This window comes from Galeopterus variegatus, unplaced genomic scaffold, assembly GCF_000696425.1.
Source record: "Galeopterus variegatus unplaced genomic scaffold, G_variegatus-3.0.2 Scaffold2789, whole genome shotgun sequence".
Lineage (NCBI taxonomy): Eukaryota > Metazoa > Chordata > Mammalia > Dermoptera > Cynocephalidae > Galeopterus > Galeopterus variegatus.
Genome location: NW_007728900.1, coordinates 226,065 through 253,056, shown reverse-complemented (window position 1 = coordinate 253,056; position 26,992 = coordinate 226,065). Strand labels below are relative to the sequence as shown.

The window sequence follows — 26,992 nt, the reverse complement described above, 5'->3', positions numbered from 1 at the left end:
TGTACCAAGGTGTGATTATCTCACCACCAGCAGGGGTCAAAGGATCAGACACAAATGGCTTTAATCTAGCCCTAAGTTAGTTAGCTTTATAGAAGAATATAGGATAGAAAATTCAGCATGCACAGTATCTTCAAACTCGTCAGGATGCCAAGCAACCAATCACATGAATAGTTCTTGGACCTCTCTCCACCCATGCAAAGAGTACACACTGTTGCCAGAGACAGTTAAGGTATATGTGGTTCACTTAAATACAGAGATGTGCCTTGGTTTCTTTCCAGTCTTACACTATTCAATTTGCACAGATGTGAGGCTACTATGCCAAGTCACAGTTCTCTCAGTGCAGATGCAATACCACAGATGGGGTTTCAAAGTAAATTTATTATTATTATTTTTTATTTTTATTTTTTTTCCTTTTTGTCTTTTTTCATGACCGGCAACGGGATCGCAACCCTCGGTGTCGCGCCTGCACCGCGCTCTACCAGTGAGCGGACCGGTCTCTATATGGGATCCGAACCCTCGGCGGGAGCGCCGCCGCACTCTACCAAGTGCGCCACCGGGCCGGCCCTCAAAGTAAATTTAAGAGATAACCAGCCCCTAGCACATAACATTCCATATTCGTCTTAACTCAGTATATTCCCAAGGAAATAATGCCATGAGCAGACAGACCCAAGGCCAGATTTTTTTTCAGGCAGGCCTAGGTCTGTTCAAGTCCAGGAATGATGTTCAACCTTTACTAACATTGCAGATTTCAAGTCATTCATTCTCTGCAATTCAAAGGTTTACTGAATTTCTGGCTTGATGTATTTCATTAACTCCGTATAGTCCTCAAATAATCCCTTCTAATATTTGCTCCTGCTATATTATTTCTCTTCTCTCCCTTTAGGTCTCCTGCTAAATAAGTCAAATGCTTTTACTTGACCCTCCTTTTCCATATTTCTTAAAATCATTTTTGTCTCTCTATGCTTCCATCTGTATAATTTCTCCTAATTTACCTCTCAGTTCATTAATTCTTTTTTCTACTTTGTCTTCCATTCAACCCATCCACTGAATTCTTAATTTTGATGATTATATTTTTTCAGCTCTAGGATTTTCATTTTTAAAATAGTTTCCAGTTCCCAGTTAAAATGCTCAATCTTGTCTTTCATCTTGTAAGCACGGTTACTTTCAAGCTATGTCGATAACTCCAATATCCAAAGCTGCTGTGATTCTGTTTCTCCTATCTGTTGCTTATGCTGGTTTCACTCATGCTATCTTGTCTTTTCCTATGTTTGTTTATTTGTGATTGTGCCCTAGTAATTGTATTTGGAAAACTGAGAAAATAAATGAAGTCCTTAGATGATGTTATTATCTTTTTTCAGAATGAATTCAAGTTTGCTAGCTGTGGACACTGGCAATTCAGTGTCACCTCAATTCAGTTTCAGGGATTGATATGATTAGAGTTGAGTGGCAATCACTGTGAAGACTTATCTTCAACCGGATTACCCTAGATTACATCCCTTTGGGGATCTAAAACAAAGTGAGTCACTCTCATGCAGTGATAGGCACTGGACTCCAATTCCTGTGACCCTGTGAAGCTGCCATTAGTGCTTTCAGCCCACCCCACCAAAATTGGCAAATGCTCCCAGGGGAAAAGTAGACTCAAAAGCCAAGGCTCTCATTCCTAGTCTGGTAATTCTTTTCTGTCTTGTTTGCTTTCCAATGCCTTCAAACAGGTTTTTGTTTTTAAAATACATATACTTTGTCCAACTTTTCTAATTCTACTTAGAGAACAAAAACAACCAAGTAAGCACATAAAAAGCTATTTTTAGGAAGTTGACACTAACAACTAATGTTTACATAAATCAAGATAGTAAAAAGCATTATTTCTTCATATAACTTATGGAAGAACTTATACATTAAAATGTATGAATAAGTGAAAATTTGAGGAAGCTTTTTTCATAACCTAATAATGTAACTTTCTTGTCAAGAAATTAAATATGTTTAAATATCTTATAGAAATGTATTTTATAGCGAGCAATTCTACACTGAAAAAGTATTTAATTAGGGCACGTATAGGCTACTCTCCTTTACCTACATCGATTTTTTTTTTCTTATTATTAAAATACTAGCTCAGCTGAGTATTTATTGAGCACATACTGCATATGATCACTAAGGAAAATGAGACACAGTGTGTGTACTCTGGAGGAATTTCCAGACTTATAGGAGAGACATAAAGAGACAATGTGATAATGGCTATAAGCGAGTACATACAAGATGTTATAGGTCCATAGGAGGAACACCATGTCAGCATGACATTGTTCCATTAGTGACATTTCAACTATTACTTTAATGCCTATTTTCTTTGGTGATACAATACTAAGCAAAAAAGAAAATACACATCACACATGCCAACTTATACTTTAAAGTAAAAAACAAAAAAATGCTGTGTATACATAAAGTATTATATGAGACACCAAGGTGAAAAAACTGATATGAAAACTTACCCCATCTGGTAGTGCCCGCCAGCACACAGCACTAACAAATTCATTTGTATCATCTTCTTTTCTGTCTTTGTCCAGAACACTTTTGACCGTATCAAATTTAAAAGTTAGCAAAGTCTTAGAAAGTCCTTTATAGTACAGATAAAGGGAGTTGTTCTCACTTCCTAAAAATAAATAATAATAATTTTTTTTAGAATGGGAGAACTTGGTATTAGGACATCACATTCAGACAATAATTATCTCCCAAAGTTTTAGCTCAAAGATCAATAATCTTCTAGGGTCAAATTTGTAAAGCTAGGTCACAGTACCAATTGGAAATCATGTGAGAAAAGGATTCTTGGACTAAAGCTATACTTTACTAATCCAAACAATCAATGTTAAATGGTAAAACAATACTGATAATTCTAAAGTTACAATTATCATAAAAAAATCACTTATAGCAGAGGTCTATAGTAGAATCACAAATATGTTATTATAGCAAGAATTTTAAATTACATTTGGAAAGATTTCTATCTAGAGAAGAAAAAGAAAGTGTCAGCACTTACACAGGCAAATTTTAATAGCCTACATAATTCATTTCCCATTCCCCAATAAAGGCATTACTTTATTAAATTAGTGGTCCATAAACTTATATTTTTAAACAGTCTATATCAAGGTAGGATCATTGTGCCAGATATTTGGTTTGGTGGTGCTTAGGTTCATACACATGTGAAGAGAGTCAACACATGTGAAGAGAGTCAATTTTATTGAATAAAGCCTAAGTCCTCTAAAAGTACTGATGAAAGCTCATATATTCAGGCATTAGATACAGTACAGCATTTGAATAATATCAAATTTTATTTTTCTACTTCTGATTTAAATTTGTATAAATTATCAATAATAAAAGCCTAGAATAGTCAATGCTACCCAGACTGCTTAATGAAGAGAATGGTAGATAGAAGGAAATGAATATTAAGCTTAAGATGACAAACGATGTCTCTAAAATTAGAAACATTATTAGAAAAAATTAATACTTTCTTTTCTGTTCATTTATTTTTTGGCAGCTGTCCGGTAAAGGGATATGAACTCTTGACCTGGCTGTTACAAGACAGCACTTTAATCAACTAAGCTAAGAGGCCAGCCCTGCAGAGATTAATATTTTCTGTCTTGTATGTAATATCTATAGAAATTGTTATAATGGAGGACAACTACTAAACAGTTAAAAATCTTATACGATATTTCATGTGTTCAGGGATGTGCTCCATTATACAGTGGAGGACTAATGCTCTTCCAGTACAACCTAAGGAAAATTCATAGTGCTAAGGTATCAAGTCTATTATGCTACCTTCTGAGTGTACAGACCATTTCCTGACTTAGTATGTAATCTATTTTAACTGAATTCAATATCTAAAGATATTACTTACCACAAGCTATATAATCTCCATTAGAAGCGAGGCCTACAAAGTTTTTTTCATTAATATGACCCTTGAAGGAACGTAGACAGTATGGTTTCCCTACATTCCACAGTTTTAGCTGGCTGTCTGTTGAGCTGAGGTAAACACAGAATTAGAACATATTTAAGATTTCATGGCATTAAACTCATTACTACTAATTAGAGGCAATCCAGTTTGGTGGTTAAAAATGCAGACTCTGGAGCCAGATGGTCTGAGTTAGAATGTTCAATCTGCCATTAATTTGCTTTGGACCTTGGGCAAGTTAGGAAAACTCACCAGCCTCAGTTTTTCATCAGTTAAATGTGAAATATAATAATTCCCACTTTATAGATTTAAATGAATCCTATGAGATATTGTGAAAATTAAATAAATTCATTTAAAATGCTTTCAATAATGCCTGGGCATATAGGAAGTGCTCAATAAACATTAGGTATCAATACCACCAAACCACCACCATAAAACAGTGAAAGAACTTTACTGGGATCTGGGCTTAATTTCAGGGATACATTTGTTCCTCTTGATTTGATTTATTTTCCAACTATTGAATTATATTAGTACACTGAATTTAAACTAGTTTTGCAGTTCAGTCATTCCTATAAGTGTGGTATTTAGTTGAAAGGCCTATACAAACTAGTTTATCTTTGCAGAAAGAATATGCAAATGTAGTTATTTACCAAAAAATAATTGAATGTAATAATCACTAGTAATCTTAACATACAAAGATAATTTTAGGACTTCAAAAAAATACCGTATTTTAATTTTTCTCTTTTTGTTGAAAAGAAAATGGATCATACTAATTATTTTGTAAACTACTTCCCCACATTGAACAACTTGTTTTACATTTTTCTCTGTAAAATAAATACATCTCTCTATTAATAACTACACAATAAATTATCTTTTCTCTTTCTCTAACATTCACTGAATAGGACACTATGTTAAAGGTTTTAATAAATCATTTTATTTAAAGATTCACAACATAAGGTAAGTACTATTAATAGCTTCATTTTAGAGATAAAAAAACTGAGGTTTAGAAGGTTAGGAACATTTCCAAGGTACCACAGCTCATAAATAGTATAGCCAAGATTTAAACTGTCTGATTTCAGAGGCCAAACTCCTAATTCTTTTAATAACTCTCCATTGCTTCTCATCATTTTTTCAACATAGTATCTATTCATAGATATCTGTTTTAATTTTTCTTTTGCTTATAAATAGTACACTGAATATTGCTTTATGTTTATATTTTAAAATATATTTTGACATTAGTTTTAATATTTCTAAATACACCTATGAATGAATTTGTTCTATATACTTTTAAGGTCCAAATCTGTCCAAGAAAAAAAATCATTATGATTTATAGAAACTAAGAAGGAAAAAGATAATTGAAAGTATATATTACACATCCACTTTAATGGGGTAAACTAAGATTTCCAATTTATGCAATTCAATTAAGTAAACACATACTTCAGTTAAGTGAAGTCAAACTAACTGATTTAACATTTATAAATCTGAAAATGAAGAAAAGTATTTTTGCCATATACTCCACCATCCATATTTGACTCTGAAAAATATTTTAATTATTTATTGCCCATTATTTTTATTCCTAAAGATGGGATACTTTTTGACTGGTTACCATTTAAATTTGTTAACTAATTATCTATATTACCTCCACTTGGAAAACTCAGTTCCCACTTTCTTCCCCCCCCCCTTTTGTAACTCAATCCAAATTACCTGTTAAATCAATTCAAATTACCCAGTTCTTATTTAGAGTAACCAGTGTAGAGGTAAATGTGGTGGGAGATGCCAAATACAGTGCACTGGCATTAATAATTTCCTGAGAGATAAGAAACTAAGTAAAAAAGAAGAAAACTATCATTAAACTTGAGAAGAAATAGTAGATATGAAAAAGACAGAAATTAAGTGAGTATTTACTAGGGTAATAAAAAATAAACAGAACTATGAAATGGATAACCAAAATATGGGACTGCCTATGTTGGTAGAAGAGCTTGGCCAATATTTTGACAATTGAGATTTATTTACCTTGCTGACATCTTATTATCTTCAAACAAAGTTAAAAAAGAACTAGAAGCTTACATAATGATTCTCTAGTTCAGAAGGTTTTATGGCCTTTATAAAAGAAAAAAAAAAGTTCTCTTCAAAATATAGAGATCAACATGTCAGTATAAAAGCCAACCAAATATTACTTAAAACCAAAAATAATTCTACAACTGTAATGCAAGTAGATAAATATACAATAATATATTAGATGGCTTTAATAAATAAAATAGTTCTTTCTATTGCATCAACTATGCTGCTTCTCTCTTCATTAGGAGAAGCAATAGCTGAAATACCATCCTAAGTTCAAATGCAATCAAACTTAGAAGTATTAGTTAACTAGTGTCTTCAGGATTTCATTCACAAACAACATATAAAAGTGAGTAATACAGACCAGAATATACATGTATTTTAATTGAACAAGATATAAAAATCTACTATTTAAGAAAAAGTACATACACTCCAATGTTATTCTTTACGTACATCACAGTGACTTTACAAACTTGTAAATGATGACAGTGCTCTGTATTAAGTTCAACCTCTGAAGAAAGTAATACTCACGCAGAGACAATTTCCTCACCACTCACAAACTTTGCATAAGAGACTGCTTTTCGGTGTCCTTTGAATACCATGATTGGTTGTTTAGTGTTACGAAGATCATAGTAGTGGACACAGTGATCTAAAACAAAACAAAACAAACAAAATGAGAAAAATATAGTAAGTGAAGAAATGGGAAATAAAACTAATTTTAACCGATTTTGGTGTTTTTCATCAAATGTTTTACAGATAATGTCAAATCTCTAACAGCCAGAAAACTATGGGGTACAAATAATTTGCAACAATAAGGAAGATATAGATTTTCTGCTTTGTTTTTAAGTCTAGGAAAACATGGTTGCATAAAAAAGTGTGTACAAACACATGCTAATATTAGTCTGAAATGAAGTTCCACTTGGCTGTTTACAGAATATAGTATTAAGGTTTCAAAATAACTAAAAATTTAAAAATCTATCTTCACATTTTAATGGCTTTATTAAAAAGGTAATATAAATATTGTGACATCTGGATAAACATAATGCTATATTATTTCCCACATTTGCTTTTTAAAAAGCACATTATTGAGACATGTTTGCATATAGTAAAAATCACCCACTCTAATTATACAATTCAATGATTTTTACTTAATTTATCCAGTAGTGCAACCATCACCATAAATCAGTTTTAGAATATTTTCCTCTCCCAATAAAATCCCTCATGCCCATTTGTCACCCACCATCCTAGGCCATCACTATTCCTATCTGTCTCTATAAATTTGCCTTTACTGGACCTTTATATAAATGAAATAATACAATATGTGGTCTCTATATATGGTTTCTTACACTTTGCATAATGGTTTTGAGGTTCATCCACATTTTAACAGGTGTCAGTAGATCATTCTTTTTTTTTTACTGCTGAATAGTATCCATTGTACTATTGATAAATAGTATCCATTGTTCTAAAACTAGTACCACATTTGTCTATCAATTCACCAGTTGATGGACATTTGTTTCCATTTTTTGGTTATCATGAATAATGCTGCTATAAACAATCACGTTCAAGTCTTTGTGTGGATATGTTATCGTGTCTCTTGGGTAGATACCTAGAAGGGTAGTTACTGGGTCATACAGTAAATACTATGTTTAATTTTTTAAGAAAGTGACAAACTGTTGACTGCACTGTTTTACATTCCCATCAATAACACATGAGGGTTCCAGTTTCTTTACATTAGTTGTTTGAAATATGTGGAGACAAGACTTTTATCAGATGTGTGTTTTGCAACTATTTTCAAACATTCTGTTTCTCATGTTTTTATTTTTATTTTTATTTTTTTTTCCTTTTTGTCTTTTTTTCGTGTCCGGCAACGGACCGCAACCACAGATGTGTGTTTTGCAACTATTTTCAAACATTCTGTTTCTCATGTTTTTATTTTTATTTTTTTTCCTTTTTGTCTTTTTTTCGTGTCCGGCAACGGACCGCAACCATCAGTGTCGCGCCCGTACCGGACCGGGACCGGCAACGGGATCGCAACCCTCGGTGCTGCGCCCGCCCCTCGCTCAGCCAGTGAGCAGGAACCAGTCTGTACGTGGGATCCGAACCCTCGGCGGGAGCACCACTGTGCTCCCAAGCGGCGCACTGTAGCAGCGCGCCACCGGGCCGGCCCTCATGTTTTTATTTTTAAAGAATAAAAGTTTTCAACTTTGATAAGGTCTAATTTATCATTTTTTTCTTTCACTGTCCTCACTTTTCATGTTATAAATAAGAAATCTTTGACTAATCAAAGGTCTTAAAGATTCTCTATTTCTAAAAGTTTTTTTTTTTTTTTTGTCTTTTTTCGTGTCCAGCAACGGATCACAACCCTCAGTGTCGCACCCGTACCGGACCGGGACCGGCAACGGGATCGCAACCCTCGGCGTCGCGCCCGCACCTCGCTCAGCCAGTGAGCGGGAACCGGTCTGTATGTGGGATCCGAACCCTCGGCGGGAGCGCCACCACACTCCCAAGCGGCGCACTGTTGCAGTGTGCCACCGGGCCGGCCCAAAAGTTTTGTTGTTTTAGTTACTGCATTTAGTCTGTGATCAAATTTAAGTTAATATTTGTATATGTTATGAATGGTCTAAGTGCACCTTTTTGCATGTTATAACCAGTTGTCCCAGCACCATTTGTTGAACAGACTATACTTTCCCCAGTGAATTAATTGCCTTGGCACTTTTGCTGACAATGAACTGACTATAAATAAAGATTTACTTCTGGATTCTTAATTCTAATAAAATTATGTATATACGAGGGACTTCAAAAAGTTAAAGGAAAGATTCATATCATCTTATAATCAATCTTTCCGTGAAGTTTTTGAGGTACCAGTACAATACTGTCTTGATAACTCTAGCTTTACAAATTTTTAGATTGGGACGAAAAAGTCCTCTAACTTGGTTGCTCTTTTTCAAAATTGTTTTGGCTATTTCTGGTCTTTTGCATTTCGACATACATTTTGGGATCAGCTTACCGTTCCTGCAAGAAAGCCTACTGGAATTTTTACAAGGATTCAGTTGGATCCATAGATCATTTTGGGAAGAACTGCCACATTAACAATACTGAGTCTGCCAATCTATGATTATAGAATATCTCATTTGTTTATATCTTTTAAAATTTTTCCTCAGAAAACTTTAGCATTTTTCAGCGTACAAGTCTTGCACTTATTTTATTACATTTCTTCCTTAAGTATTTTATCTTAAAGACTAATCAAGTACAGTAGTGAGAAGTGGGTAAAGAGTAGAACAAGGAGTTCTATCTGTAACTGACTGAGAACAATCAACTGAGATAATTCACTGCCTTTGGACCACCCAAGAATCATATTCTTAATTTTATTTTTGGATTTTTCATTGCTCATATCTAGAAATAATTAATTTTTGTACACTGATCTTTTATTCAGTGACCCTGCTGAACACTTTTATAAGGTCCAATAATTCCTTAAAATTAGTTTCTTAAAATTTTCAACATGCATGATGAGGTCATCTGCATAGAAAGACAGTTTAATTTTTCCTTTCAAATCTAGATGTCTTTTACTTCCTTTTCTTGCCTGAGTGCACTGGCTAGAACCTCCTCCAATACTCTGTTAAATTGAAGGGGCAAGAGCAAACATCTTTGGTGTGTTCTTGATCTTAAGGGAAAAACATTAGGCCTCTTACCAGTAAGTATGATGCTCACTGCTGGTTTTCTGTAGAAGCACTTTATCAGGTTGAGGAAATTCCCTTCCATGCCAAGTTATTAAGTTTTCTTTAATCATCAGTGGGTGTGGGATTTCATCAAATGCCTTTTCTATGTCTATGATAGTGAGGTTCTGTGGTTCTATTCCTCATTGTACTAATATGATGTATTACATCAATTAATTTTTGGATGTTAAATCTGGTACTTCTGGGATAAACCCCATATTGTCATACTGTATGATCTTTTTAATGTGTTGTTGGATTTGGTTTGCTGAAATTTTGTTGAGAAAATTTTCACCTATTTTCTTGAAGAATACTGGTCTATGTTTTTCCATTCATGTGATATCTTTGGTTTTGGTTTCAGGGAAGAGTCTGTAATGTACTGGTATTATTTCTGTTTTAAGCATCTGATAGCATTCACCAGTGAAGCCAGATGGGGCTCAGTTTTTCTCTGTGTGAAGGTTATTAATTACTAATACAGATTGTTTACTCTTCATAGGTCTATTCAGGTTTTCTATTTCATCCTATGTCAGTTTTGGTCATTTTAACTTTCTAGGAATTTTTCATTTTATCTGTTATTAAATAAGTTGGCATAAAGTTGTTCATAGTATTCCCCTATAACTCTTTTGATTTCTGACAGGTCAGTGGTAATATATGCCCTGTCATTCTTAATTTTAGCAATCATCTCTGTCTTCTTTTCCTCTTGGTTAGTCTAGCTAAAGGTTTATCAATTTTGTTGATCTTTTCAAAGAATCAACTTTCAGTTTTACAAATTTTTTATCATCTTTCTGTTTGCAATTCCATTAATTTCTACTCTAATCTTTAATATTTCCTTTCTTCTGCTTGTCTTTGGTCTGGTTTGTGATTTTTCTAGATTTTTATGGTAAGAGCTTAGATTATTGAGATTTTTCTTCTTGTTAAATATAGGCACTTAAGTATATACAATTCTCGATAAGCTGCCACCACAAATATTGATATAACGTGTTTCCATTTTCATTCAGTTCAAAACACTTTTAAATTAATTTCCCATGTAATTTCTTCTTTGACAGATTGATTATATAGAAATGTGTGGTATAATTTCAAAATATTTGTGAATTTCCTAAATTAACCATCATTTTTAGTTTCTAATTTAATTTAATTTTGGTCAGAGAACATGCTTCATAATACTTCAGTCCTTTTAAACTTATTAAGACTCATTTTATGGCCTAACACATATGGTCTACCTTGGAGATTCTTCTATATATACGTGAGAAAAATGAAATGTGTATTCTCCTGTTGCTGGGTGTTCTATACATGTCTGGTAGGTCAGGTTGAAAATGTTATTCAAGTCATCTATATCCTAGCTGATTTTCTCTCCTGTTGTTCTATCAATTACTGAGAGTGAAGTATTTCAGCCTCCATCTGCTTTATTTATTTACTTACTTACTTACTTACTTACTTACTTACTTTTACTTACTTACTTACTTACTTACTTACTCACTCACTCATTCATTCCTGGTGGCTGGCCAGTACAGGGGTTGAACCCTGGACCCTAGTGTTATCAGCACCATACTCTAACCAACTGAGCTAACCTGCCAGCCCTTCTGACAACTTTTATTGAATTAGCTATTTCTCCCTTCAATTCTGTCAATTTTAGTTTCATGTATCTCAAAACAGTTTCAGATTTTAGGTATGTTTATAATTGTTATGAGGGGTATTCAAAAAGCTCGTGGAAAATGTACATTACAAAAAAACTATGCATGGACTGCAAAATTTTTCTGCACCAAAATAAACTCACTAGCTTGCTGTAACATGTCTGAACAGGATCCAGTTTGAGGCACTAAGGAAGATAAGATGCCAATTTGAAAGAAGCCCCTATCAGAGCAACATGAATTCTGCTAAAACTTCAGCAAGAACTAACATCAAATTTATGGTGAAGCTTGGGAAGAAGAAAGGTGATGTTGTTGACGCTTTATGAGGATAAAAGTTTATGGGCATAATGTCCCAAAGAAATCAGCAGTTTACAAATGGATAACTCATTTAAGAAGGAATGAGACAACACTGAAGACAGAGACTGCAGTGGCAGACCATCCACATCCATTTGTGAGGAAGAAATTAATCTTGCTTGTGCCCTCATTGAAGAGAACCAACAATTAACAGCATAAACAATAGCCAACACCACAGACATCTCAATTGGTTCAGCTTACACAGTTCTGACCGAAAAATTACAATTGAGGAAACTTTCTGCTTGATGGGTGAAAAACTGTTGTGCCCAGATCAGCTGCAGACAAGAGCAGAGCTTTCAATGGAAATTTTAAACAAGTGGGATCAAGATTCTAAAGCATTTATTCCAAGTATTGATACAGGAGATGAGATATGGCTTACCAGTACAATCCTGAAGACAAAGCACAATCAAAGCCATGGCTACTAAGAGTTGAAAGTGGTCCAGTCAAAGCAAAAGTGGACTGGTCAAAAGCAAAGGTCATGGCAACAGATTTTGGGGATATGCTAGGCATTTTGCTTGTTGATTTTCTAGAGAGCCAAAGAATAACAACATCTGCTTATTATAAGAGTATTATGACAAAGTTAGCTAAAGCTTTAGCAGAAAAATGCTAATGAAAGCTTTACCAGAATCCTTCTCCTCCAAGACAATGCTCCTGCTCATTCCACTCATCAAACAAGGGCAATTTTGTGAGAGTTTTAGTGGTAAATCATTAGGCCTCCACCTTACAGTTCTGATTTGCTCCTTCTGACTTCTTTTTGTTTCCAAATCTTACCATTTTCTTCAGTTAATAATGTAACTATGTACATTAACCATGTGCACTGACATAGTTAAATTCAAATTGCCCTTAGGTTCTTTAGGGATGAACTAAATGGATAGTATCATCACTTACAAAAGTGTCTTGAACTTGGTGGAGCATATGTTGAGAGATAAAGTTTATATTTTTTATTTTTATCTTTTAATTCCATATTCCACAAACTTTTTGAAGTCCTCTTGTATATCTTTTTGCCAAATGACATTTTTATCATTATAAAATGTCTCTCTTTGTTTCTACTACCAATTTCTACATGACCTATTTTGTTTGATACAAGTGTAGCCATTCTGACTTTCTTTTGATTACTGATTATATGGTATGTCTTTTCCCATCCTTTTACTTTCAATCTATTTCTGTCTTTGAATCTGAAGTATATCTCTTATAGACAGTGTACATAGTTGGGTCCTGTTTTTTCTTTTTTAAGCCATTTTGCCATTTCCTGCATTTTGGAGTATTTAACTCACTTAACACCTAATATAATTATTTAGCTAGCAGGATTTAGACCTGTAATTTTGCTATTTGTTTTGTTACATCTTTTTTTTTGTTTTATTCCTCCATTATTGTTTCCTTTGTGTTAAATAGATATTTTCTAGGGTATCATTTTAGTTCCTTTGTTTTTAAGTGTGTGTGTGTGTGTGTGTATACTAAAAAATAATATATAGTATATAGTGTAGATATATACTAATATATATATACTTATATATACTAATATATATATATGTACTAATATATATCTTTGCTTTTGTCCGGCTATATCATATTTTTTTAAAGTAATTTTCATAGTGGTTTCCCGGGGAATTATAATTAGCATGTTAATTGGAAATAATCTAGTTTGTTTGTTTGTTTATTTATTTATTATTACTTATTATGTATGTATGTATGTATGTATGTATGTATGTTCATCGGTAAGGGGACTGCAACCCTTGGCTTGGTGTCGCCTGCACCGTGCTCAGCCAGTGAGCGCACCGGCCATCCCTATATAGGATCCGAACCCGCAGCGGGAGCGCCGCTATGCTCCAAGTGCTGCACTCTCCCGAGTGAGCCACAGGGTCGGCCCGAAATAATCTAGTTTAGATTATCACTAACTTAATTTCAATACCTACCATATACCTCTATCATTTCCCCTTTTCTATCCTTTTTACAATTATGGTCATACATATTACATCTTTCTATGTTAAAAGCCCATCAACAGTTTTATAATTACTATTTTATTACTATTTCAATTACCTTTTAAATAAGTTAGAAAAAGATTGTTACAGAAATGCATTTAAACTTTTATATATATCTATATAATTATCTTTAACCAGTGCTCATACTTGGTGTGGATTTGCGTTACTGCCTAGTATCCTTTCATTTCAACCCAAACAACTTTCTCTAGTACTTCCCATAGGGCATGTGTGCTACCAAAGAACTCGACTCAGTTTGTGTTTATCTAAGAGCATCTTAATTTCCCCTTCATTTATGATGGATAGTTTTGCCACATATAATATTCTTTACTGACTTATTTCCTTTTGGTACTTTAAACATATCCCATTGCCTGCTGGCTTTCATGCTTTCTGATGACAAGTTTGCTGTTAATCTTATTGAGGATCCCTTGTATTTGCTGGGTTGTTTTTTCTCTTGCTGTTTTCAAGACTCTATCCCTGCCTTTGGCTTCCAATAGTTTGAATATGACATGCTTAGGTGTGCATTTTTTTAAGTCTATCCTATTTGGGGTTTTTGGAGTTTCTTGGATGTTTGGATTGATGTTTTCCACCATCCTTTTGGATATTGTTTATTCAAATATTTTTCTACCTTTGTCTCTCCTCATCTTCTGGAAGTCCACATATGTTAGCATGCTTGATGGTGTCTCACAGGTTTCTGAGGTTGTATTTATTTTTCTTCATCCCTTTTTCTTTGGATTCCTTAAACTTGATAATCACTATTGACCTATCTCCAAGTTCACTGATTCTTTCTTCTGCCATTGCAAATTTGCTCCAGTGAATTTTTCATTTTGTTAATTATACTTTCAACTGCAGAATTTCTACTGTTTTTCTTCTACTTCTTATTTTTTTTGTTAATGTTCTCTATCTGGTAAGACATATTTTCCTCTAATTCTTTAATTGTGGTTTATTTACTTAACATATTTATAATAACGAATTTAAAGTCTCTGTCTATTAAGTCCAACAGCTGGAATAATTTCTCTTGACTGAATTTTCCTGCTTCTTTATGTATCTCATACTTTTTTGTTGTTGGAAAGCAGACATTTTACGTAATATAACATGGCAACTCTGAAAAAAGTTGTTCCTCCTGGGTTTGTTGTGGCTGGGTGTTTTGTTGCCATAGGTGTTGCTATTTGTTATTTTAGTGACTTGTCTTGGACTAATTCTGCTAGCCTATAATCTCTGCTGTGCGGAGTTACTGAAGTCTTTACTCAGTTTTACATTTTTGTTTTTAAATCTGGCTGAGTAAGGGTTGTTCCTTGGTCAGCATTTCTCAGTAGTCACAAGATTTCCACAAGAAGACAATATGTCTTCTACCCTTTGACAAGGGGATCAATGTGTGTGTGTTGGAGCATGCCTTCAAAGCTCAGGCAACTTATAAATCTGCTTTAGCCTTCACTTCCTGTTTACACAGAGCCTCAAGGGTAGCTAGAGCTGAGTGACTGAGACCCTCTCCAGTTTCTTCTGGATTGGCACACTGCCTTGCACAGTACACAGCATTCTACATCAAAGCCCCTTGTGGCTATTTTGTTGTCCAGTTCTTCCTTTTAAAATTTTAGCTATGCTCTTGTTTGCCCCAACTGGTAGTGCAGCCATACACATTTGTGATGCTGCATGTGACTGTTTTCAACAATATCCTGGGTCTGGGTCTTTCCCCATGGAGACTCTGAGTTGGGTCAAACAAGAATGATACACTGGGAATGGGGCTTTTTGAGTAGCTCCCAAATTACTTTTTTTCCTGTGGAAGCTTCAAGGCTACTGGTTTACAAGGCTTATTTCCTGTGGAAGCTTCAAAGCTACTGGTTTTCAAGGCTTACATACCACAGAGTTGGCTCATTTTGTTAATTCTGCCAATATTTTTGTTGCTTATATAAATATTCCCACACTGGCTTTTATGTTTATTATTGTAATTGCATTAAGTGAACATCTTTAAGTGACAGCATTCAGTTTTTACTCTAGAGGTACAAATACATAGCTGCAATTTGTTTGGCATGAACTAAAGTAAAAATGGAAAAAAAGTTATTCTGCTTCAGTTACTGTACTCATGTTAAATTTATCAGTTACAAAGGTTAACTATTAGTTGGTAGTAATAATTCAATTGAAAACATTTTAATAAAATAATTCTCTATTTTCTAAGGTTATTTCATAAGCTGAAAATAATTTGATATTGTAAAAATAATGTAGTAACAGTAAAATACTACTTTATTCTCAATTTAATTAAAAAAAGGAGATGTAATATGTAAAAGATGTAGGCATATAAGTAAAAGTTAAATTATGTCATAGTGTACTGCACAAAGGTTTTACAATAGCTAGAATGAAAAAAGCAGTGTGGAGGATAAGTTATCAAATGGCAGATGTTTCTACAGCCCTGACAACCTCAAAAGAAACTGTAGTGGAGTGCTCAGAATCAGCTTACTATGTGAAGAGGTGACTTATTTTCAGCAAAATATATACCAGCCCATCCTATTATTATTACTATGCCATAATATTGTTATTTTGACTTTTCTTGGCTTTATATTTTTGTTGTATTTAATTAGAATTTGTTTTGAGTTTACAGTTGTTAAAGAGACAGGAACATAAAGAGATGGTCTATGGTTTTATGTTTGTACGTATACTTTAGCAACATTACAATAAAAAGTTTAGGTCAATGAGGGGCCTCAACAATTTTATTTTGTAATTTAGTAAGCAGAATTGCCATAATCTTTAAAATATTCAATATTTTGGGGACTTAGGGTATAATCCCATTTCTATTTCTTTTCTTTTCCCCCTAACTTTTTGTTTTGAAAAATTTCAAACCTACAGAGATGTTGAAAGAACAATACAATAAACAAACTTGTATCTTTCACTCCTGACTCACCAGTTGTAAATGTTTCACCATATTTGCTTAATCCTCACCCTACACATATACAAACACACACTCTCTCTCCACCTCTCTTTATCTCTCTCCTTTACCCCCTTCCGAATCATTGTGAGTTTCAAATATCAGGATATTTTACTTTTAAAAACTTCAGCATCTACCTTCTATTGTATCCACATTACTACTATGTCATATTCAAGAAAATGAATATTGACATAATTTAATATGCATATAATATTCAAATATCCCCCAATTGTTTAAAAAAAGTCCTGAATAGCTATTTATTTATATAGGTTTTACTCAAGGGTCACTCATTATATTTAGGTGCCATATCTACTTAGTGTTTTACGTAGAACAATTTCATAGTAGTGTTATTTTTGAAGCATCCAGGACAACTGTTTTGTTGAATGTTCCACACATCTGAATTTGTCTGAATGTTTTCTCATTATTATTTTCAAGTTAAATATTTTGGGCAAGAATTCTACAAAGATGATGGTTACTACTGCATCACATGAGGACGCATACAATAATTGTTTGTTTCAAAAGTGATGCTAAATGTGATTAGTTAATGCCTCCATGGCCTTGCCAGTATAAAGAGCATTTATCTTTTTTATTTAAATTTTAAACCAAGCTATGCTACTTCCACAACTATTAAGAGGAAAATCAGTACATTCTATTTTTTAATGCATCTAAATGTCAAATTCTCAGCAAATAACCTAATAACAAAATCCCACAAATACTCTCTTCAGGCCAAAAGATTAATCAATACTTCACCCCTCATAGAAAATCAATGCTAAATGACAAGTTGGTGTCAATAATGTCAATAAATTTATAAATTTTATTCATAGAAATAAAGTAGTAAATGCCAACATTCCTCAGTAGAGTTAGAAGCCTAGGAACAGGATGATGTACTTCTAAAAAGCTAGCTGTAACTCTAGGGAATTGATATATAAATTAAAAGGTGAACTATAATCTTTCTTAATATTCCTGTTTTAAACAAGCTAATTAAAATAGATTTTAATTTATCTCAGAGTTTTAATGGGCATAAAAAAATAAAGTTGCTGGCAATGATTTTAAACCTATACTTCATGGATGATTTAGGACTGTGCTTTCCAATATAGTAGCCACTAGCCAAATCAGGTTATTTAAATTTAGATTATTTAAAATTTTATAAAATTAACAATTCATTTTCTCAGTGACACTAGCTATTTTTCAAGTGCTCAACAGTCACATGTAGCTGGAAATACCATATTGAACAATGTTAATATTTTTGTTATTGCAGTAAGTTCTATTTGACAGCTTTGACAGAGAATAACTAGTTAAATAATCAATACATACCTATAATATAGTAAGCAGAAATTTGATTTCTATTAAAAGAAAGACAGTAACCGAAATAGAAGAGAGAATAAATGGTATATAGTTAAGATGGTTATGTTCACATTCACCAATTGTATGAGTTAACTCTCTTTTTCTTACTTTAACCTGAATGCACTCCCGAAAGCAGAGCATCTTTGCTATACCATCTTAATCAAGCAGGTAAGTTTTTCTAGAGAATGTGGGATTCAAATTGCCCAATTAATTGCCCAAAATGTGGGATGCAAAATAAGTCTTTAATGGCTAAAGGGAATATAATATATATCTATTGTATGTCTAACTTATCTATATACTATATATTCTATCCGCACCCCAAAAAGATAAGATTATAGACAGACAAGTCAATAGGGTTCAGAAACTTACATAACTAGGAGCAAAAACCAACCAAACAAACAAAAACCCCCACCAGGATGAAGGGCCCTGAAATGTAAGAGATAATTAGGAATACGATTTTCAATTTAAAATTTTCTATTTGCTGTCTGTGATATCGTATTTGCTCTTAATGGGTCCATTTAAGGAATACAAGGGACTTAAGCTTCCTTTCTTAAATGAAGCTCCATTTCCTACTGTAGTTTTCTCTTTGTGTAATTTCTAACTTGTGTTACCTCAGCCCACCATAAATTACTTATTATATTATTATTCTCTTTGGACCAAAATGTCTTACAAAAGCTACAAACCTACGTTTCTTAAATGAAGCTCCATTTCCTACTGTAGTTTTCTCTTTGTGTAATTTCTAACTTGTGTTATCTCAGCCCACCATAAATTACTTATTATATTATTATTCTCTTTGGACCAAAATGTCTTACAAAAGCTACAAACCTACGTTGAATCAGCAAATCACTATGTCAAATGTCAAAATTAGAGACAGAATTTTAATTGAAGTATGAGAAAATGTTTCATATATTATTTATCCAGAAGTCTGCTATTACCAGCACGGCATTTCTGTTTGAAAGCAGAGACTGCACACAAAAAACAAAAGTTCAAGCTTATTTAAATGTGTGCACATGAGCACACTTACAATCTCGCTACTCCTACAGCAAAAGGTGTAAACTATGAAGGGTATTTTATGAAAATACTTGCTGTTTTTTGGTAAAACACTGCCAGAATATAGATGTCTTACAGCAGCTATGAATGATTATTCAAGCAGGCTTCATAATCATTAACAGTTCACTCTTATAAGTGTTCTTTGAACTTTGGGCTGGAGACACTGGTTGATTTTTTGAAGCTGTTTTCTCCTTTCCCTCAAAATATAGAAAGCATTTGTATTTTACCTTCATGTTTTCAGTGGGATTAAAAGGGTGCACACAGAAATAACTTTCCTTTGTAGAATGGAAGTAGAATTTGATCTCAGGTGAAAATAAGAGAGCAAAGGCAAACAGGAAGCAAGAGAATATTTTGACTCAGATCAAGTGTGAAAGTTCACTAACCTTTGAAAAACTACACCATGCACCATTACTTCAGCACCTCCCCCACCAACACCCAAGACTCCTGAACAACCATCTGTGTGTCAATCACTGTCTGCTCTCATCAGGACAAGTCCAGAGAAAATGTATCTGGGTGCTAAATTTTCTACTTAATTATTTACTGATTATTTCGGCAACAGAGATAATGCTATGCTTCCTAGTTGATGCCTTTACCTCTATTAAATAGAAGACATTCATTTTTTCAAAACAATTCTTTAATATCTGTTAGAAGTTATTACCATCAGAACATGTGGTTACACTCTGAAATTACCGTTTCTTTTAGGCCATATAGACATTAAAAAAAATTAAACTCTGGGGCTGGCCCCGTGGCTCACTCAGGAGAGTGTGGTGCTAATAGCACCGAGGCTGCGGGTTTGGATCCTATATAGGGATGGCCGGTGCACTCGCTGCCTGAGTGTGGTGCAGATGACACTGAGCAGAGGGTTACGATCCCCTTACTGGTAAAAAAAAAATAAATAAATAAATAAATAAATAAATAAATAAATAAATAAATAAATAAATTCTGTTGCTTTGCCCCCCATGGATTTGTCACCTTTCTTCACCTGAGTGACAGAGCCACAAAGAATTACTCAAAGCCCATCTCTTCTGAGCAGTGAGAAGCCCCAAAGTGGTTAATCTCCTGTAACCCTCAAGAGAGAGGCATTCCTTTCACTTGGGAAATGAACCACGAATTGGGGTTCTCTTCCTGCATTTATTATCCAGACCAGGAAGTTACAGGAAGAGAACGTAGGTGGGGCTAGAGTTTAACAATAAAGGCTGGTAACTTTCAGTGAAACAAGCAAAATGACATGCCATAAGGCAATTTAAGTGATCCACCAACAAAAGCTTGATCTTAGCAAACATTCCTTCTCCCTCTGCAGCTTCCCAGTATCTTTACATATCAATCAGTAACTTGTTTGTCTTTGAACTAGCAGCCTTTCTGTGTTACAATTCTTTATCTTACAACAGAGACTATATAGCCTAGGGAAAATTTTCTGTTTTTTGCAAGGTCAACATTTTATATGTACTTTTAAGAAGTTAGACTAAACCTGAAAGTACAGGAAACTAGGCCTTGTGAAATATACTTGCTTTATAGTATACTCCACAAAACTCCATCTGCTAAAAAAGCAGAATCTCATAATGAAATATATTTAGAAAAAAATTAAAATCTCAGGGGCCTAAATGAAATCTTACCTTACCCATGGCCCTATGAATTTAAGAAGTTTACAACCTGAAATCCAAACACAACTTTGGCTTTGTACTCCAAAAATTTTTGCAAAAAAATAGGCAGTAAATATTATTTTTTATTTATCTAAAATTAATCAACATATAATAATAGTAATATTTAAAATACATGTATTTATTGGGAATCTATTATCTGCAGTAGTAAAGGATATTACAGGGGATAAAATGATGAACAAGAAAAGTTCCCTGCTTTTGTGGCACTTACATTTAGGTACAGGGGTTAGACAAAAACAAGTATATAATAAATAAAGTAAGTATAAATTGATAACAATGAGACAAAGAGGAAAGGTAATGATTAGGTGAATCTCCCTAACATAGGGTTTTCAGAAAGGCTTCTTTGAAAAGATGACTTTTTTTTTTTCCCTGACCGGTAAGGGGATTGCAACCCTCGGCACAGTGTTGTCAGCACCACGCTCAGCCAGTGAGCGCACTGGCCATCTCTACATAGGATCAGAACCCGAGCATGGCCTTGGAGTAACCAACACCGCACTCTCCCGAGTGAGCCACAGGGCCAACCCAAGATGACATTTAAGATGAGAATGAAGACTGTGCAGCTGGCTGTGGGAAGAGCCAAGGAAAGAGTGTCTAATGCAGAAGAAACACCATAGTGAGAACCTTGGAAGAGATCTAAGTGGGAGGGTGGGAGTAGTGAAAAAGGAAGAGCTAACTTTATCTGAAAGAATGCTATTCCTGCTGCTGTCTGCAGAACAGATTGGAGGGAACAAGAGGGAAAGAGCTGGGAGAATAGTTAAGAGGTTATTCCAGTAGCCCAGGTAATGGCTTGGACTAGAGATAATTCAGTTCCTATCTGAGTTGGATACGACTGTGGGAATAGCAACAAAGAGAAGATAGGGGTGGAAGAAAGAGGAGAGAGGTCAATTATATTGAATGGTAATAAAAGAGAACAGATTAGACTGATGTAAAAGATTTAACAGGAGGTAATTTGGTGATGGTGATGATAAGAACACTTTCAGTGGAAGTACTGTGGCAGAAGCCTCTGTGAAGTGGGTTGAAATGCGAACAAGAGAGAAGGGGCCAGAAAATATTCTTTTTTTTTTTTTTTTTTTTTTTTTTTTTTTTTTAAAGAAGATGGCATTTAATAGGTAGAATACTCAGGACTCAGTTTCATGTGAGCAGTGAGATATATGGCTTGGACCACTGCATGGATGGAAAGAAGAAAATCAACAAATGCAACAGAAGAGCCATGGGTTTGTGAGGGGAAAATAAAGCAAGTTTTGGATGATAAATCTAAGGTGCCAACTGAACACTGAAGTAGGGACTTCTAGTAAGTAGAATAGAAATGTCTGTAGTTCTTGAGCTAAGCGTGGGATCAAGATAGAGATTAAGAAGTCAGCTATTTAAACAAGTAACACTGAATGGGTAAGATAACCCATGGGGAATTTGAAGAGTGACAAGAGAACAGAATATCAATGAATACCAACATTTAAGGGACAGATCAAAGAAAATACAACTGAGAATTGTAGGTGAGAGAAGTATGAAGAAAACCAGACGCTGTATATTTTAGAATCCAAGGGAGGAATGTTTTTCCAGATGTGAGTGGTCAATAATATTGAATACTATTTACTACGAGATCAAATAAGACAGGGACTCAAATACTGACATGGAGGCTGCTACTTATCTTGGTGAAATAAATTTCTGTGTAAAGGTAGGAGCAGAACCCAGAGGAGTAAGAAGGTGAAGGTAAGAAGGAACAGAAGGTAAGAAGGTAAGAAGGAGCAGAAGGTAAGAAGGTAAGAGGGAGCTCTTTGTTTTCTATCTCTCTAAGTTAGAAGAAACTGCATAAGTTTAAAATGTGGACAGAAAGAACAGAGGTCAGGTACCTATAATTCAACTTCCACTCAAGAACTATTTGACTGAAATTTGGAACAAACATGTTGTGTTTTCACATCTATTTTTATGTATGAATTTTTTGTTTTTTTAATTTCTCTCTAACTACAAATCCAGGGATCTGAGGTAAACAAACAAATTTATCTACTTAATTGCTCATCACTGGTGACTGCATTCACTGTTTCATTGTTTTTTTCTGAAATAAACACAGAAAAAAAACTACCAATCTAAGAACACATGTATGTAAAGTTTAAAGGGGTATATAAATTCCTAATGTCTTAAGTGTTGAAGCTAATCAAAAGTGTGTACTACCTGTTTATTTCTAAAATATTATAGAACAATTTCTAGCACAATTGTAAGGAAAATAGAAACAGTTTAGTCAGGCTTCCTTGCCTCTTATCAGGCAGGACATGATTCAACACATTTTAGCACGTTCACTGTGAATAAGTTATCTAAGTGTTGAGTAACTGCATATGTGTGCATATGTAATGCTTAGCTTGCTGCCACTATTGTGTACCTTTTGTATTAAAGGAACCTGCTCTGGACTGTGGGTGGACAGAAGCAGGGGCAGAGTTTGTGTCTGGAATAAAGCATGTGTGTTGTGCCTAAGGCTGCCAGAATCTTCTTTCAACTACCTGACTCAAGACCTGCACAGGATGGAGCAGAGGGATCTGTGATCCAGCCTGACAACAATGAATAATTTTCCTGTACAGATACTGAAAAAAGTAAAAACAAAACAAAAAACAAACCTAGTCAGTTTCACCACTGGTAAGGTAATCGTTGATATGTTAAAATGATCGAAAAGTAAAAACAAAACAAAAAACAAACCTAGTCAGTTTCACCACTGGTAAGGTAATCGTTGTTGATATGTTAAAATGATCAGGTGAAAATAATCTGTTTGAAATAAATGTAGGAATATCTTATTGAACTAAATGCTAAATGTTTGATGAATAGTTCCTGACCTTTACTAAAACTAGGAATAAAATGACTACCACTTACAAGTTAATGTTTTTAAATACAGTTCCTGACATAGCTTTTCTAGACTGTGTTCCAAAAAGCAAGATGACCAAAAGAAGCTGATTTATATACAATATGGCCAATTGGACATCAAACTGAATTTCAGAAATCCTGAAATCTATTTTCAAAATTCCCTGATGCTTGAGAGCTTATAAAAATTCTCAGTGTCCTGTCTTTTGGATAACACCATGATGGGTATGGGGTGAGAAGGAAAGTTGGGGAAATCCTTGTTAGGCTTTCCTTAGGCTGGGCAAATAAATTCTGACTATTTAAAAACACTCAAGACCACTGGTTATGGATATTTACCTCATATAGCTATCATTATTAATTTTAATAGCAATAATTATACCATTTTTTACTTCCTTTAAACCTTTGATGCTATCTCAATACACTGTCTTACAGACTTAAAGAAAGCTACTTTTTCAAAACAAAGAGCAAGCCAAGTATCAGTTACACAAACACATACAAAATAATACAAATACGTTTGGAAACATCTCCTTTTAACACCTGCCCTGAATTTGGTTGTTAGATCTTTGCTCATCATTTGAGAAAGAATGATATATTGTCATTTCTTATTTTAATCTACCATATGCAATTAGTCCAGGTTTCCAGCCTAAATAAAACCTTAGAAAGACATACAAACTTTAGCCCGCTATTGTGTACCCTTTACTTTGTCAATGACCCCTCTAAAGCTTACCAACCCATAAAAGATATACAAGCAACTGTGATCACAATATGATGTTCCCCCAGTGTCACAGAAGTAGCAATTAGCTATCTGCACATTAGATTAAGCCATGCTCATCAACAGTTAAAAACATGATAAATGTTTCAGTGACATTATGTATATTTTCCCACAATCAAAAAATAAACAGACACAAAGAATGATTACATACTGTAATGATAAATAAGCTAAGTATCCTGATTTGACTATCACATATTATACACAACTATGATAGTCAATTTTATATACCACAAATATGTATAATCTATTATACTTCAATAAAAAACAAAAAATAAAAAATGTAAGTTCAAGTAAATGTAAGTTTTTGCAATTAAAACTATTCTACTTTTCAAAATTATCTACTGAGATTAAAAGATTAAATTAGTAATATATATCACAATTCTAAATAAAATTAAATTAATTGAAAAAAAAAGAGCCTCAGTTAAGAAATAGTAGCAGAAACGTTTATAACAAAGTCCTCCCTCATCTAATTTCTTTGAAACACTAGGATATAAAATAGATTAAAGTGGAACTGGTCAAGTTAAAGCATAAATAGGAATCGGGCCCTTTTACTAACTCTTTTTTTCTCCCTATCTGCTTGGCCTTCCTTTCTTTCAACCCTTGAGAAAATTTTAAAAATATAATTTAAAAAGAACTGATTGGGTTGATCATTAGGAAAAAATGTTTTCATTTATTTTATACATGTTTATCTCTTTTTGCAAGGAGAAGATATAACAATAAATTTTTAATGCTTAATTCCCAAGTTCATGGACAAATAAAAATTTTTATAAATCACTACTACCACCACAACAATAAAATCTAATTCAAAACATCGCTGACATCACTATTAGAAACATTTCTTTCCAATAACATCCATCTGTATATGTGCATGAATTGTTGGTTTAGTTATCTCTGAAGGAAGAAATATTTTGCCCTAAAAGAGCTTCTCCTTTCAAACTAGACTGGGGGGCTTTCAAACTAGACTGGGTGGCTGGCCAATAAGCTCAGTTGGTTAGAGCACAGCCTTTTAAAATCAAGGTCAGGGGTTCAGATCCCCAAACCAGCCAGCTGCCAAGAAAAAAAAGTAGCCAAACTAGACTGGGGAAATATTGTTTAAATCTTCATACTCACTAGTAGCATCCAGTACAATGTTCTATAACTAGATATTAGTAGCTAAAAAATGATATCATTGTAGACTTTATCATTGGGAAATGCAGGAAAATATGTATCAAATATAGAGAATAATTTAAAATTTTGTGGTTTATTATTTGAATTCATTTAAAACTATCATATACAACAAATTACTTGTGTAATACATAGTTTTATCACCATATTACTGTAATAAAGATTAGAAATAAACATACGTGACACAATCTAAAATATCCACAGTAGCTTACAAGACATTAAATAAGCACAAACTAGGCAAAAACCATTGATCTCACATTTTTCTTGCTTAGGAATCAGTTTTTATGTAATAATATGTGTGTTAATTACTAGGCAAGTTTAAGGATCTGTTTTCTTTTCCTACTTACTAGGTGCCATTTAGAGGCAAAGTCTTCCAATTCTTAGTAATTTTTAGAAATATAAAATCAAGCATGCTCAAAAGCATTAAAAAACATTCGTATATTGGGGCTGGCCTGGTGGCGCACTGCTACAGTGCGCCGCTTGGGAGCGAGGTGGCGCTCCCGCCGAGGGTTCGGATCCCACATACAGACCGGTTCCCGCTCACTGGCTGAGTGAGGTGCGGGCACGACACTGAGGGTTGCGATCCATTGCCGGACACGAAAAAAGACAAAAAGGAAAAAAAAAAAAAAAACATTCGTATAACATTATTTCCTCCAATTGGCCTAATTCACTAAGTTTATATAGTCAAACTAAGCAGCTACAAAATTATCTAAGCATACTAAACATTTATTTTGTGAGAATTAATTTGCTTCAATCTCTTTTTGCAAACTTCTACTTTAAAGATTAAATGCAAATAACGATAATAAACAACTAATGAAATGGAAGATGATTTAAAATTTTAAGTATTAAAAAGGCGTTAAAACAAAAAGAAACCATGCAGGCTTGTAAATGTTGTAAATAAATCAGCTGATTCATTTCAAAAATCTGGAAAATGGTTGTCTAAATCAGTGGTATTGAAAAGGCCTGGGATGGTTTAACATGAGTGACACTTTTTTTGAATATCCTCAATTTGGGAGACTGTCAAAAACATTTGGAACCAATCTCATAAACAAGGATGAGAATGAATGCTTGACATTAAATTGAAAATAAAGAGAGAAGTTTAATAAATCATTTTAAGTAACTGATTTGTGTGTGATTGAAAAGAATGTGGATTTCTCTAGTGGACAGATTCCACCTTCTACTCATGTACCTGTAAACTGTGTGTGTTCACATCTCCAGTGTCTTATAATTTCTGCTTTTCTATCAGAGAAAGGTCTATAAAATCTCCTAAGATAGTGAAATTTGAATTTCTTCTAGAATTTGTCACCTTTATTAAATATATTTTCAGGTTATGTTATGACAATATAAAAAGTTCAGAAGAAGTTTGTATGCATTTTATTTTTTATTTTACTTTTTTGTTTTTGGAGCCTGGCTGGTTCAGGGATCCAAGGTGGTGCCTCTAAACAACTGAGCTAACTGGGCAGCCCTGTTTTCATTTTAAGTTACTCCTTTCATCACCACATTGGGACCTTCTTCAACCTTCTTTAAAAAACAAACAAACAAACAAACAAAAACCCTTAAAAGTCTAATTGATTACATTATTT

At 33.8% G+C, this 26,992-nt stretch overlaps 1 protein-coding gene across 1 annotated transcript in view; it reads right to left on the bottom strand.

The window, feature by feature from the left end:
- Window positions 1-515: 515 nt before the first annotated feature.
- The window catches only part of RFWD2 (ring finger and WD repeat domain 2, E3 ubiquitin protein ligase), a 227,116-nt gene continuing 200,639 nt past the window's right edge, over window positions 516-26,992 (bottom strand). The window contains exons 17-19 of the mRNA XM_008582996.1: window positions 6,527-6,644; window positions 3,884-4,008; window positions 516-2,644 (exon numbers count right to left, since the gene is read on the bottom strand). Coding sequence (XP_008581218.1) covers window positions 2,400-2,644; window positions 3,884-4,008; window positions 6,527-6,644 — 488 coding nt within the window. The 3' untranslated portion in view covers window positions 516-2,399. The remainder of the gene's footprint in view (window positions 2,645-3,883; window positions 4,009-6,526; window positions 6,645-26,992) is intronic.